At 40.4% G+C, this 16,193-nt stretch overlaps 2 protein-coding genes across 2 annotated transcripts in view; both read left to right on the forward strand.

Annotated features, from left to right (window-relative positions):
- Window positions 1-16,193, forward strand: part of LOC129726121 (uncharacterized) — a 104,818-nt gene that overhangs the window by 48,850 nt on the left and 39,775 nt on the right. The gene's annotated exons all lie outside the window — the stretch shown is intronic.
- LOC129719509 (uncharacterized) lies at window positions 10,914-15,668 on the forward strand. The gene has a single exon (XM_055670904.1). It carries the CDS (start codon window positions 10,914-10,916, stop codon window positions 15,666-15,668), a length of 4,755 nt encoding a protein of 1,584 aa, XP_055526879.1.

Genomic DNA, 16,193 nt, shown 5'->3' on the forward strand with positions numbered 1-16,193 from the left:
TTCCCATCTCTCGAGATACTCTATTTATTTTGTTTATTTTGGAACCCTGCTGCGGATCGTCAAATCCTCATCACTCGCTCGCTGTCTATCCGAAAGTTCAAATTGAACGCGAAAATGGCCCAAAGACCAAACTAGTCAAAGGTTGCTCGCCTTTTTCGACCTGAAATGTAACGTTCACATCTGTAAAAAATATCCACTGGGAGGCAAATCCGGCATATATGCTACGAAACCCAGCATAAACACACATGCTGTGCACAGTTCACTTGCGAATCATGCCGAGCCGGGTCCGAATGAAGTTTCCACTTATTTACGACATTTGGGTAATTAAAGCACTACCGTTGTATGAAATGTGTCGGATACACTCTTCTGTACCCTGGGAACACATTCCCAGAAGCGTTTGAAACCATCCAAATTGTGACAGTATGTCGCTATAAAGGCGATCTTATTTCATCGCAGCTCAAGGTTTCTTCTGCTTATTAGTTCCCAAAGGAAAATAAATTTGCTGGTGGTTATTCAAACAGCCCCCGAAGAGCACATCCATTCCAACGGTTGAAGGTTTATCTAAAACCAACATGTCATGCGTTCTGCTTTATTTCGAATATGAAAATAAACCTAAGCCAAAGTATCGAATTTTGGATGGATTCTGTTTGTTTTTCTGACCTAGTTTGAATGTTTGCTCTTCATATTGTCCTTTCTGGTAGTAAGGAGACAAAAAAATAAGCATCACATAACAGTAATGCATTGATTTTTATATGCAGCATTAGGTTCTCACGAATGCGCATCGTCTCACAAATTTGATGTTACATGTTAAGTATTGTAGGTTGATACAAAAATTATGTGACAATCGAAACAATGAATCACGTCATAGTCGTATGGGCGCAGGTTGCCCCGAAAAACAGATGATAGCGAAACGAGATTCAAAAATAAACTACGTTGCATCAATGACAATCAACAGAACAGAAACAGAACTGTTGCGAAACTTGAAAAACGATGCAACGAGAGAAAAAAAATCAATGATTTGAAAGTAGTCGCAATCTGCGGAACCGAAATAACGAATAAGGAACGCAAAAAGCGCAATTCATAAATGTCGTATTCCTCGAATGGTTTGTGGGCTCTAGGAATATAGAAGGTCTAAATTAAATTATACTCACACCAAAGCGTGGCTTGTTGTTTAGCTCAGAAAAAGCTCGCATAAAGGTAAGGAGAGAGGGAGAGAAAAAAAAAATGAGCAAAACGTGCCCAACGACACTAGGGATGCACACAGTGTTTCATTTTGCCGATTTCGTGCTCTAAATTACTAGCGGCCTCAAATTGGATTTTAGTGATATGCTTTATTTGGAAAAGTTTCTATGTATTTTATTGCGCTTCTTTCAGAATGGACGATTTAGTATTTAATTCACCTAGAAGTGATATATAAAACTTTTTTTTTCAGAACAGTGAGATAGATAGCCAGTGTCTTCGAGAAAGTTGTGACAAATGCTTCTGCTAGAAATTTTGTAAAAGATGTTAAATTTCTATCTCTTTTGTTAAAAGAGATATAAAAAGTTTTATATACAAAGTTCACTCAAATCATAATTCTCGATATAACTTTTTTCCTGAATTTTATAAATATGTTATATCTTCTACAAAACTAAAAGCCAAATAAAAATAGATATTTTTGCCGTACATTTGATTGAGCTATAATTCGAAATAAAGCAGTTATTCAACCATTAACCATTTTATATTCTAATGAAAGTAGAAAAGATGTGCTCTCGGAATATCAAATAGCTATCTGCGTATTTTTGCATATGACTAAGTGATTTAAAGTTAAACTAACCATCGAAAAACCGTGAATCGTCGAATAACTGTTTTATTTCGAACTATAGCTAGATCGAATGTTCGGCAAAAATATGTATTTTTGTTTGGCTTATAATTTTGCAGAAGGTATAAAATATGTAGAAAATCCAAGAAAAAAGTTATATTGAAAATTATGATTTGAGTAAACTTTGTATATAAAACTTTTTATATCTATTTTAACATAAGTGATAGAAATTTGACATCTCGAATAGCCAGTGTATCCATCTCACTGTTCTGAAAAAAAATTATAAAATCATAAGAAGCGCAATAAAATACATACAAACTTTTCCAAATAAAGCATACAACTAAAATCAAACCTGAGGACGCTATTGACCCAGAGCACGAAATCTGCGAAATAAAGCACTGTGGGATGCTCTAAATTTCATTTTTAGGTCGAAAAAATAGCTGTGAACATAACCTGCTACATAGTTTTTTGCCTGAAGTTAGCTAACTCTTATCGAGTTTTAATAAGTGATAGAATATTGAAGAGAGAGAATATGAGAAAACAACTTAGGAGACTTGCTATCATTAGCGATACCGCTTACTGTGCAACGCACATGCTGTTTAATTTAATCGTAGTTCAGTCAATGATCAATTCGAAAACAACATCCAAATCAACTCAACAATTTTGTCTTCTTAAAAAACTCACTGTGTAAAATTCCAGTTCAATCGTGTGTTAGCCTCTTTCCCAGAAGTGTAGTCACAAATTTCCATTCACACATACAGACGTTTCATTCAAGCTTCTGTTGCATAGTCTGAAATAGTATATTTTCCCAACATTCCTTCGCCAGAAAAAAGTGCTGATACTAGACTAGTTTTCCACAGGAGAAACAACGACGACCGCATGGCAACAAAATCAGTAGGCAACAAAGAAAACAGTGATAAAGTTTTCAAAGTCAAGGAATCAGAAGCTAGAAAAGGACAAAAGGAAAATAACAAAAGAAAATTAGAAATAGAATAGAATTCGGGTGGTCTTCATTTTTTACGCACGTATACGGAGAATTCTGTGTTACAAATTCCTGGCAAAGGTCTAGAAGATTAACTTAGCTTTTTCAATCGGAACACCCGGAAGTCGTACCTCAAAGCAGTTAAAGGTTTATTTTTTTGGCCGATGGAAGAAAAATTTTTTTAAATCGAAAAAAAAATCTATGCCAGATGTGTTAGATATAGATGCATCGTCAAGTCAGTAGGTTTTCGAACTGGAAAACACAAAATAAAATTTTTGTTTGAAAAAAAACCAGAGTTTTATACATTGCTTAAAAATTTGGTTTGAAGAATGATCGATTTCGATAGTTTTTTATCGACATTTTCTGTGCTTTCTTTCATAGATCATATAACTTTGACCGCTTTGAAGTTACACATTCTGAAGTCCCATCAAGCTGAAATTTTGCATGGGGACTTTTCTCGAGACGACTTACTGCTAAATTGAGTATGTAGGTTAAATTTTTCCCGTATAATCCATTGATACTCTAACAAACAGTATTGATGAACCCTTATATTGAAAAAAAATCAAAGTTAAAATGCTCATTTCGCGCGGGTGATGCCGTATGGCTCCACCAAACATCTGAACTTTGATAACAGTTCAACAACATGGTAAACTATACTTCCAAAGATTGATCTTGCGATTTGTTTTTAGTCATTGCAACTGCATGGCAGATCCGATATTGGATACGTTTAAACTCAAAAGACGAATCGTTTGAAATAATTGGAATGATATGCCTTCCAATTTGCCTTAAAGTATAGGTTGCTAGAGTCTTTACAGAATTTTGGTTGGTTGAGCATTATCGGATGGTTGGTTACTGCTTCGTGATTATTCCTAGAATCTACTGACTTCTTCAAACAATCTATTGATTTCCAAGAATTTTGTTTCGAACTATAAAATTCAAATCATTGCATTTTACCGCCAGAATTTCACGTGCACTCAAACACATTCGTAATGAGTTCCTGTTTCGTCTATAATAAGCGGCAGAAATATTGCAAGAAACGAAATCAATCAAACGAAAACCTTAATTGGTACTCCTCCAGTGCCAATCGCTAACAATTTTTCGACCAAAAGTTTGACATAGAGCGACATAAGGATGTTAGTGATATTGAATGTATTGTTGCATTCGAGAGTAATTGCAAGTGATAACTTTCTCCTCTTCACTATGTAAACTATAGACGCTAAAAATACGATAGATTATGTATCAATATGTTTATGTCAGTAACTTTTATCTAAAATAAACAAAATTACTCGCTGATTGCTGTGCATCACCCCGAGTGCGGGAATAGCCAGTTCAAGTGGTGATCGGTCATTAGGCTGTGTTTTTTAATGTAAAATGTCCAATAGAGTCAATTTTAGACCTCCCGGCATCGTTTTGACTCCGAAAATATCGCGGAACATTAAGGGCTATTCGGCCATTCACGGCTGTTTTATAGAAATCAAAAGTTACCACCTTGGAGAAGTATCAAACCATCATAAAAATATGTCTTGCACCCGACAACCTCCATATGCCAAATTTGGTTCGATTTGCTTGTTTAGTTCTCAAGTTATGCAGAAATTTGTGTTTCATTTGTATGGGAGCCCTCCCATTTGCATTGACCAAATCGATATTTCTTTTCCAGAGCCCGCTGTCTTCATGTTTCATTTCATATATTAGAAAAACAACAGATTCAACCCAGAAATAATAAAAAAATTTAAAATAATTCAATTGTGATGATTGCTCACTAATGTTTCTAGCAATCCACCAATTTATTTTTAAAGGAACCCATTTTTTCTGCCAAATTTTATATGTATGTCTGTGTTTTTGTTACATTAATTAATTTTTGTATGGCGGCAAAATTTTATCTGGCGTTAAACATTTTATAAATTGTGCCGTGCCAAATAAACGTTATGTGCAAAATAAACGGCAAATTCAACCATATATCCAACCTTACTATCATCAAGGTGAAAACTGTCAAAACTCAGGCATGTTTAGTTTTGTGGGAAAATCCGTTTGGAAATCGTAGCGAGGACCCAGGTAAACAATAATAAGTAAGATTGAGTTTCATAACAACCGAATGTATTTAACTAGCGGCTCAAAAAATATTGAGGTCCTACCACCAAAGAGGCAAAAACCCGTTAGTCCATGGGAAACCCATACAATCGTTGGAATTTCCACAGATGTGTTATATGGAAAGTACTTCTGCTTCGTACATCCGAAGTCAGTACCTGGCTCTAACTGTATTTTTTGATAATCAAATTTCTTTTTTGAGATTCAAATCTTTACAAAGTAATCAGCTGAACAAGTACACTCAGAACAATAATTTATGAAATAATTCCTTTTTTTCACAACAAAACGTAAACAACTGATCACCCCTACGCGCAAGAGCTTAATCGCACGCAACAGTAACAAGACACACAGAGGTAGTCGGCGCTCGCTCGCTCCGAACGAAACCAGCCTTTCAGAGGGCCCCATTAGCATATCCACCGCCAGCAGTAGAACGGTGCCCTCAGTTGATCATCACTGGTCGACCGGTGAAGGTTTGTGGCGAAGATTTCTTTCGAACCGGTGGTGCAGCGATAAAATTGCATATAAATACGTATTTTGCCCTCATCATGAGCGAGTGCCTGATCTGATGTGTTCGGATGTTTTTTTTAGTTTAGGTCGGTTTTGCCATACGTATGTCACTTCTTCTGGCCACCGAGCGACACTGGAATATTCTCGTGAAGGACTCCAACTGTTGGCCAATGTGAGTTATTGGAGCGCGCAGTACGATCAACCAGTTTGACCTCGAAAATTGGCCATTTGTCGGTTTCGGAGATCGTTCAAGTGTTTTTTCCCTCTTGAATCTTGATTGCAACGCGTTCTCCTCCGTATTGTAGGAGGCGCCCACGGAGATTGGAAGGAGTGCAAACAGCGAAAACCAGTTCTGTTGAAGTTTTTTCTTTCATGTTTAGGAGCTAGTGCCAATAAAACGTGAGGTAAATTACTACACTAGCTGAAGAGCAATTGAGAGAGACTGAAATGATCTAAGCGGATGAAGTATATATTGCTCCAGCAGTGCAGGCCGGAAAGGATAGGCTATTCGCGAAGCCCAGGAGTTATGAAATTGGTTCTGTTTTCTCACGGTCTCCGGTGCGATATGGTGTTGAACTCCTGAACGGATGAGTTTGAAGCACTATCGGTTATTAAGAGAGGTGCTCCATGCTGCTCTGCTAATCGACCGAACTGCGCATCGCCTCCTCTACTTTAGCGAGCGAAGTGTTCCGATTCCAATTATGGTTAATTAAATTTGAAAGCACAGGAAGTAGGCAATTGTGAGCTATTTCGGAGTTACAAAGTGTCGCCCGCCGACGGTGGTTGTGCTGCGTTTGTTATACAATTGTGCATCGGCGATGTGGTTGATCGAAAAAAAAAACAAGTGATGTGATGTGCATTTAAAAGCTGCCTCAGATTGCATCGATCAAGTGGCAGAGCCCGCCTGTTGTGCTGCGCCGGTGGGTTTACATTAGTTCACTGAAATGTGACTGAAGTCCGTAAGGATCGCGACAAGCAGCGTACGAGCGTGCACTGATCAAATGGATTGATAGGTTTTGCGAAAACAGTTGCATTCCGCGCAGGTATTGAAGGTATGTTGAGTGAATTTTGCAACGATCCTAAATGAAAATTCAGGAAATGAAATGTTGTATCTGATATTAAACTAGTTCGTAATTACCGCTATCTATTTTTTAACACCACTCACTTGAAAAAAGTCGCTTTTAAAGTCATTCCTGTGCAGCTTTCTTTCATGATTATTGAGTATTGGGTAATCAAGTTGTATTCTTTTGGTATTTTTCTCACATATATACATATGAATGATAACATATGTCATACGGTGCCCTTTTTTTCTCCAAACCTTTTTTATTCTAGTAACAACAGCGCAATTTTTTGATTAATTTTAGAATTTACATTTAAGAAAGCACGTAGACTTGATCAAATGTTCAATTTACTTTTCCCAAAACATGAATGCTAGTTACTTTTCTTCAGGAAAAGTCAATTATGAGCTGTCCATTGTATAAAGTGGACACCTATTTTTAAAAGAAACTATTTATTCTAAGTGTAGAGTGATTGATCTTGATTCGTACTATGCAAAAGCTGGTCCTAGTTCGAGCTATTAACTCAGTCATTGATAAACCATTGAATATTCAGAGATTGATGCTTCTGTTTTTTACCGATATATACCCATATTTTTTATGAAAACTACTTCAGCTAGCTCTGATAATTAAGCTAATACAAAACATTAATTCATTTATATTTTACTAGGATTGAAACGTTATATTCCAGGAAAAAATTTCTTTTGATAATACAGCATTAGTTTGTTGCTCCTGGTCCACCCTACAAATATTCGTGGTTCGAACCCACAGTTTCACCAAATCACCGCTAGAGGCAGTGCAGTTGTTAATGTTTTAACCTGAGAGTTTGAACTAACGACTTCACAAAAACCTCGTGAAAAAACGGAAAAAACAGTCAGACTTTTCTATAAAATAAATGGATTGGATAAAAAAAAAAAAAAACAAAAAAAACAATAATTTAATCGTTATGTGCTCGAGAAAAGACTCGACGATTTCAACCAATTTTGATAATTTTAACTTTGTTTGTATGACGACTGAAACGGTTAGTTTGATGGGTTTATCGGCTTAATCAGTCCGTGTATACTAGCGAAATCGATTTGTTTTTTCTTATTCCGACAGTTTCGGTGACTTTATTTCACCTTTTCCAAGGAGTAGAAAGGATAATCGTTCTATTGTTAAGTGTGTTGGTGTCCAACATCGGTTGTCTGGTGTTATTACAAATGGCGTCCCACTTTGGTGCATGTGTACCTATTTTTGTGTGCTACACTGTATAAGCTGCTGAAGCTTTTTCTAGCACTTACTTTTTTCAAGCACATTTATGGCAATTTCACTTTAATCGGGTAATAAATATTCTAAGCTGTTGGTTTTGCGTCTTCCTCTGTAGTCTACCTAATAATAATTTTAACACCAAAAGATTCACCTACCTTCAAATAAGCGTCAGCAGTGTCCAAAAAGATTCTTCTCTTCTGAGGCTGAATATTCGAACAGAATCTTGCAATAATTGATTCAAAGTTCATAAAATAAACAGGCCATTTTTATGGTTTTGGGTACTCTGGTGATATGCATATCCCCCCATGGAATGGATTCCTCATCAAAACGGCCATTTTTGGACAGATTTCTCTGAGGCTCTTGGCGGCCAAAAGAATAATTGAGAAAAAAAAACTATAAATGAAATAATTTCATGAATTTTTATACCCAACTGTGTGACTTTGTTCGTTGTTCTACTAGCGGACCCGGCAACTTTTCTTTATTTTGTTCAAAAAATTTTGAATTCTTTTAAAACTGATTCTTTGCGATTTGTTTATAGTCTGCAAATGCATTACGAATCGAATATTGGATACGATCAAAGTTAAAAAACAAATCGTTTGAAATGATTGGTTTTTATTGGAATAACAACATCCTCGCCTTTGGTTTCTGTACATCACCTCGATTCTGGAAATATTCATATTGAGTAGAATTCGATCATTTTCGGTTGTTTCCCAGAAACCGGAAGTCGCTATCTTAGAATTCAAAATGGTATCTAGGGTCGATTTTAGGCTTCTGTGCATCATCACGATTACGGAAATATCCATATTGGGTGGCATTTGGTCACTCAAGACTGCTTCCCAGAAACCAGGAATCGTCATCTTGGACTTCAAAACGGCGAGTGAAGTCAATTTCTGGCCTCCAGGTGTCATTATGACCCCAGAAATATTCATATTGGATGTTCATCATGTCATGTTCGGCTGTTTTCTAGACACGTGGTCGATTCTTAGCTTCTTTTACTGTTTTGGTTCCGCAGATGCTCATATTGGGTGGATATCAGCCATTTTTGGCTTTTTTCAAGGAATTTGAAGTCACCATTTTATAATTTAAAATGGTGCCTGAGGTCGATTTTAGGCTTCTGTGCATCATTACGATTCCGTATATTCCCATGTTGAGTGATATTTGGTCACTGTCGGCTGTTTTTCAGAAACCGGGAGTCGCTATATTAGATTTCAAAATGGCATTTGGAGAGCATTTCCAAGTCTCTACTAAGCATCATTCTGGTTCCGGAAACACCCATATTGGGTGGTGTTCGGTCATGTTCAGCTGTTAGAAACTGGAAGTTTCCATCTTACATAAAATAATGGCGTATGGAGTCGTTTGTTGGCTCCTGGGATGATCCCGATTATTTAGGCTGTTTTCCGGAAAGAAAACTGGTTGAAATATCTGTTTAAATTGTCTGGGAAACCTTCCCCTCTTCCAGAGTACGGATAAGTGTCATAGAAACTAGTGTTTGATTTGTTCAGCAAGAGCCCTTTCTTTTAGAAGAGTGAGGGGTGTCGAACCACCAAGAAAAGTTTTTTTTTGCTACCAAACACCTCCATATGTCAAATTTGGTTCCATTTACTAGATTGGTTGTTGAAAAATTGTACGTTTCATTTGTATGGTAGCCCTCTCTTCCAGAAGAAGGAGGGGTATCGAACCGAAATATGTATTTCATTTGAATGAGACCTATCTGCACTTTTATATGTTTAGATTAACCACTCACAGTCCCAGGAAAATGGCAGTTTTTAACACAAAGTATTAAGGTACCATAAAACCGTAAAAACCGGCTCGCTGAAATCAATTCATGAATTTCAATACCCATATTGCTATGGAAACAATTCAATATTGTGGCCGCTAGAATATGTTCCGGGAGGACCAAATAACCCGTTCAATTTTATGGACAGTAACCGACAATCGTAACATTCTGTTTAAATATTCATAGAATTTCTCAGTTTTATTTTGTATAAGCCCCACTGCGACCAGTAATTTTGATCTTTTGTGGCAAAAAAAAGATTTTCAGGAATGAGGAAAATTCTTAGGAGCACCACTAACACAACGAAGTAGAATCCTTTGGTGTCATTAGTATCTAAGTTAAATGTAAATTGCAAAAGTTATGTTGCCGAACCCACTGTGCAGTCGTCACCGGTTGTCAGTGAGTCCCGGTCACGCATGACAGACTACCAACAGGACGGACATAGATCAGCGTCAAAGGATAGATAAAATATCGATTGAGAGAGGAGGAAGTGAAGAGAGTCAATCAGTGAAGTTAAAGCAAGGAAGATAATAGAAATTTGGTTAGAGGAAGAGTTTGTTAAAAGTGTTAAATTTGTGGACAGGAAAGGTAAAAGGAATAAAGATTCAGATGGAATATTAATTAAAATTATATATTGTTTAAATAGGCTGAAAGGAGATTTCTCAAAATTATTATTTTCACATTCCGCATAGTCGAAAAACACCAAAATGTGAGTTGCAAATTTTGTTATTATAAACAGCATTAAACAAATAAAAAACTTTCAGCTTTGAAGCTGCAGCAAAACGCACGCTATCAGAGAGGTGATTTTGTGCTTCGCGACACCGTCAATTTTTGCAACAACAATGCCGTGGATCGCATATGCCAGTTGCCTCTCAATCGTCTGAGCAACAGCAACGTTATACACAAGCGCCGTCGGTGCTTCCACAGCCACCAGGTTATCAGCTGTTTCAGGTGCCAAATGCAGTGGGATCGGTAGCGCCCGGACCGTCGTCGGTTAATTTTTCACCTTCGGGATATCAACAGTTTCCGATATCGAATTCATTAGGGTCGCAAGCGCCAAGACCACCACCCAGGCCCAAACAGTTGTACGCGCAGGGAAATCTTAACACAGGACGAGTGCCTGCTCAGCAGAATGTTTTCAATCGAATGCATGCAGACCATGTAACTGGACCTACCGCCCAACAATTAGCCGCTCGTCAAGTAATACCAAGAGAGTTGCCGGTTTTCTCTGGTGACCCGCAGGAATAGCCGCTTTTCTTCAGCTCGTTTCGTAACTCAACCGAGGCGTGTGGATATAACGATGCTGAAAATTTGGCGAGACTGCAACGTTGCCTGCGAGGACATGCTCTAGAAAGTGTTCGCAGTCGTCTGTTAATTCCAGAGTCAGTTCCCCAGGTAATTACTTCTCTAGAACGGCTCTACGGAAGACCTGCGGTAGTGATTAATTCACTTTTAAAGCGAATGCGGGAAATTCCTTCCCCTAGAGGCGATGATCTGAAGACTTTAATCAAGTTCGGCATGGGAGTGGGAAATTTGGTAGAGCACATGATAATGGCAAACCAGAGGCAACACGTCAGCAACCCAATGCTGTTGCAGGAAATGGTGGATAGACTCCCCCCGAATTTGAAGCTACAGTGGACGTCATTCAAACGTAGTTACCAAACAGTTGACTTAGAAGCGTTCAACAATTTTATGACAGAACTGGTAACAATGGCAAGCGAAGTTGTGCTAGTCGTGGATCCAGTGCAGCAGAGTTCAACAAAATCAGACAAAAATAGAAGAGAGAATGCAAAGGAGAGGCTGTTCGTACACCAACAAGCACATCTGACATCGGATTCGGGAGCAAACAGATCGCAACAAATGTATGCAAGCAAACCTTGCTCACACTGTAATCAGAAAGATCACCGAATTGCCGAATGCCAAAAATTTAAAAATTTGAACTTGGACGACAAGTGGAAAGCGGTCAAACAAAAGGGACTGTGCCGAATGTGCTTGATCCCACATCGTACGTGGCCATGTCGGTCCAAGCAAGAATGTGGAATTGAAGGTTGCCGTTTGCGTCATAATTCTCTACTGCATTCGGGAAACAATGTATCAAGTATGCCATCAGTGCCAACATCCACCCACCAAAACATTGCTCATCAACATCATCACTCTATGACGTCTTCAGCCATACTTCGATACATCCCTGTGACACTCTACGGAAATGGGAAGAGCTTAAATATTTACGCGTTCTTAGATGATGGATCATCAACGACCATGTTGGAAGCTGAAGTGGCGAGCCTACTGGGGGTAGAAGGACCCAAGGAGCCGCTGTGTCTGTGTTGGACAGGAGATGTGGTCAGGATGGAAAAAGAGTCACAGCGCGTTGAATTCGCAATCGCAGGAAAGAACGATGGGAAACACTTTCCATTAAAAGCGAGAACGGTGGGACAATTAAAATTACCCAGCCAAACGGTAGATTGCGAGGAACTATACGAGCATCATCCGTATTTAAAGAAAATACCGCTTAGCAGTTACACTCAAGTTACTCCCAAGCTTATCATCGGAGTAGATAACGCTCAGCTAATTAGTGCCCTTAAAAGTAGGGAAAGCGGTCAAGGAAGGTTGATTGCCGTGAAAACACGACTGGGGTGGTGTTTATACGGACGACACGCAGCCCATGGAAAGTTTGTAGAGAACGTGAATGTACATGTGGAACGTTGCGAACATGATATCGAGCTGCACGACCTATTCAGACAGTTTTTGGCAATCGACGAAGCGAACATCCAGCAAAGTATGTCATATGTAGATAAAAGAGCGTTGAGGATACTCCAGGAAACTACCCGAAGAGTTGACGGGAAACTGGAGACTGGACTACTGTGGCGTTATGACGAGCCCTGTCTGCCAAACAGCTATCCTATGGCTGTACGGAGAATGGAAGCTTTAGAGAGAAAGCTGTCCAAAGATTCGCACCTTCATCACAAAGTGCACCAACTAGTGGCAGAATACATAGATAAGGGTTACGCCCATCGAATAACACCAGAGGAGCTCAAGTTTACTGAACCAAGTCGCGTATGGTACCTACCACTTGGGGTAGTGAGTAACCCACGCAAGCCGGGAAAAATCAGACTAATCTGGGATGCGGCGGCGCGAGTCGATGGCGTGTCTTTCAACGACATGATGCTGAAAGGACCGGATATGCTGACCGCTCTGCCTACCGTATTGTTACGCTTTCGACAGAAACGTGTGGCATTCAGTGGAGACATACGGGAAATGTTCCACCAGTTTCTGATTCGGCCGAACGACAAGCAAATGCAGCGATTCGTTTTCAGAGAACAACGAGGACAACCCCCACAAATATTTGTGATGGATGTCGCTACGTTCGGCGCGGCCTGCTCGCCGTGTATTGCACAGTATCTGAAAAACAAAAATGCGGAGGAGTACGCAGAGCAGTTTCCCGAGGCAGCAAGAGCAATCGTTGAAAACCACAACGTGGACGATTATCTCGATAGTGTGGACTCGGTAGAAGAAGCGGTGAAGCTGATTCAGGAAGTCAAATACGTTAACTCTATGGCAGGTATGGAAATAAGAAATTTTGTCTCGAATTCCATCGAAGTGCTGAAACATATCGGGGAAAACAGTAAGGTTGATAAGAAGTCGATGATCTTAGAAGGAAATGTCGAAAGAGTGCTTGGTCTGGTATGGAAACCTTCAGAGGACGCCTTTACATTCGACAGTACTCTAAAAGAGGAACTACGAGGTTTGGTGGGTGGACAAGTAGCACCTACTAAACGTCAAGTGCTACGAGTGATTATGTCGTTGTTCGACCCGCTGGGACTTGTGGCGCATTTCTCTGTTCATGGGAAAATAATAATGCAGCGAATTTGGAGAAGCGGAACGGATTGGGATGACCAGATTAGCGGTGCAATATTGGAGGAATGGCGCAAGTGGAGTGATTTGCTAGCTAGAGTACACGAAGTTCGTGTTCCAAGATGCTTCTTTCCCGGTACCAAGGGAACATCGTGTAATTCCCAGATCCATGTTTTTGTGGACGCAAGTGAAAACGCATATGCTTGCGTTGCGTACCTCCGCAGCGACACGAATGGAGACATTCGGTGTACGTTTATAGAAGCGAAAACTAAGGTGGCCCCGTTGAAACCAGTTTCAATACCTCGTCTGGAGCTACAAGCGGCTTTGATCGGTTCCAGAATGATGGAAAATATATGTAAGGCGTTGACCATACCAGTGAATGCGAGATACCTTTGGTCGGATTCCACCACAGTTCTTGCGTGGCTGAGATCTGAAACTCGACGTTATCATCAGTTCGTTGGATTCCGAGTTGGAGAGATATTGTCCACAACCACCGTGGATGAATGGCGAAAAGTTCCATCAAAAATCAATGTAGCTGATCAAGCCACGAAATGGGGGAACGGGCCCAGTTTTGATCCAGAAACAAGCTGGTATACCGGACCAAGCTTCCTAAGGAATAAGCACCAAACCTGGCGAGTACCAACAGAAAAGGAGTTTTCAACAGAGGAGGATCTTCGAGCAGTCTTTCTTTTTCATCGAGAAGTGCCGAAGCCGCTAATAAAAACTGAACGATTCTCTAAATGGTCGAGACTTCTTCGAGCGGCGGGATACGTGTTGAGAGCTGTTGGAGTATTCCATGGGTCGAGGATAAAGGGTCCTTTGACGCAGGAGGAGTTGCAGAGGGCGGAAACCTTGCTTTGGCGACAAACGCAGATGCAAGAGTATGCAGATGAATACGCGACGCTTCTGTACAACAAAAAGCATCCAGAAGAAGAACAGAAGCAGATCGACAAGTCGTGCGCGCTGTATAAGCTGTCTCCAATACTAGACGATGAAGGTGTCCTTAGGCTGAATAGCCGCATTATTGCGGCGCCTATGCTTCATAGGGATACAAAATACCCTATCATTCTCCCCAAGGATCAGTGGGTGACAAAGTTACTGGTAGAAAGCTATCACGTTCGCTTTCTACACGGAAATCATGAAACAGTTGTAAACGAGATCAGACAGCGGTACTGGATTCCTCGGTTGCGCGTTGTAGTAGCGAAGGTCGCCAAGCAATGCCAGATCTGCCGGAATGGGAAAGCAGTGCCACAGGCTCCGGTTATGGCACCGCTGCCTGAAATTCGACTGACCGCTTACATACGTCCATTTACACACACTGGGGTAGACTACTTCGGACCGGTATTTGTGAAGCAGGGTCGAAGTCTGGTCAAACGATGGATCGCGTTGTTTACATGTCTGTCTATCAGAGCAGTACATTTAGAAGTCGTACACAGCCTGTCCACCCAGTCTTGTGTGATGGCTATTAGGAGGTTCGTGGCGCGCAGAGGGTCACCGGAGACATTTTTCTCCGACAACGGAACCAACTTCGTCGGGGCAAACAATCTTCTGCGCGAACAACTCCGTGGAATTTATGATCGCTGTGCCGTGACATTTACCAACTCAGCCACACAATGGCTATTCAATCCACCACTTGCGCCTCACATGGGAGGACCCTGGGAGCGCTTGGTCAGATCAGTCAAGACGGCAATGGCCGCAATTGCAGATCACCCACACCACCCCAGTGATGAAGTTCTTGAAACCGTAATACTCGAAGCTGAGTCAGTAGTCAACTCGAGACCACTCACTTACATTCCGCTAGAGCACACTGAGCAAGAGGCGCTTACGCCCAACCACTTCCTGCTTTACGGTACGAAAGGCATCAATCAACCGCTTCGGAACCAGATCGAAAGCACCGGAACACTGAGAGATAGCTGGAAATTGGCGCAGCATCTGGTGGACACATTCTGGAGTCGCTGGATTCGTGAATATTTGCCAACTCTAACAAGGCGTACAAAATGGTTTCAACCAATAAAACCGATTAAACCTGGGGATCTGGTGATGATAGTTGACGAAGGAAAACGGAACGGATGGATAAGAGGGCGTGTCATCAACATCGTAAAGGCAAAGGATGGGCAAGTTAGGCGGGCGTTGGTGTACTCGAATAGAGGAACTGTAAACCGACCTGTCACTAAGCTGGCTTTGTTAGACGTTCAGTCGGCTTCAGAAGAACCGGAAGTGGATGTCTCGGGCGTACCGGAACTACACGGGCGGGGGGATGTTGCCGAACCCACTGTGCAGTCGTCACCGGTTGTCAGTGAGTCCCGGTCACGCATGACAGACTACCAACAGGACGGACATAGATCAGCGTCAAAGGATAGATAAAATATCGATTGAGAGAGGAGGAAGTGAAGAGAGTCAATCAGTGAAGTTAAAGCAAGGAAGATAATAGAAATTTGGTTAGAGGAAGAGTTTGTTAAAAGTGTTAAATTTGTGGACAGGAAAGGTAAAAGGAATAAAGATTCAGATGGAATATTAATTAAAATTATATATTGTTTAAATAGGCTGAAAGGAGATTTCTCAAAATTATTATTTTCACATTCCGCATAGTCGAAAAACACCAAAATGTGAGTTGCAAATTTTGTTATTATAAACAGCATTAAACAAATAAAAAACTTTCAGCTTTGAAGCTGCAGTAAAACGCACGCTATCAGAGAGGTGATTTTGTGCTTCGCGACACCGAAAACTTCCTCAACAAGTTACAAGAATTTTAATTCGTAGGGTAAAAGCATCAGTTTTGGCTATGGTATGTTTTGTATGAGAGATATTTCCTTCGAAAAATATGTGATTGAATCAGTTCAACGGGGGAATCGAATGAATTCGCCTATATTCTGCACTAACATTGAGTTT

This window comes from Wyeomyia smithii, chromosome 2 (genome assembly GCF_029784165.1).
Source record: "Wyeomyia smithii strain HCP4-BCI-WySm-NY-G18 chromosome 2, ASM2978416v1, whole genome shotgun sequence".
Classification (NCBI taxonomy): Eukaryota; Metazoa; Arthropoda; class Insecta; order Diptera; family Culicidae; genus Wyeomyia; species Wyeomyia smithii.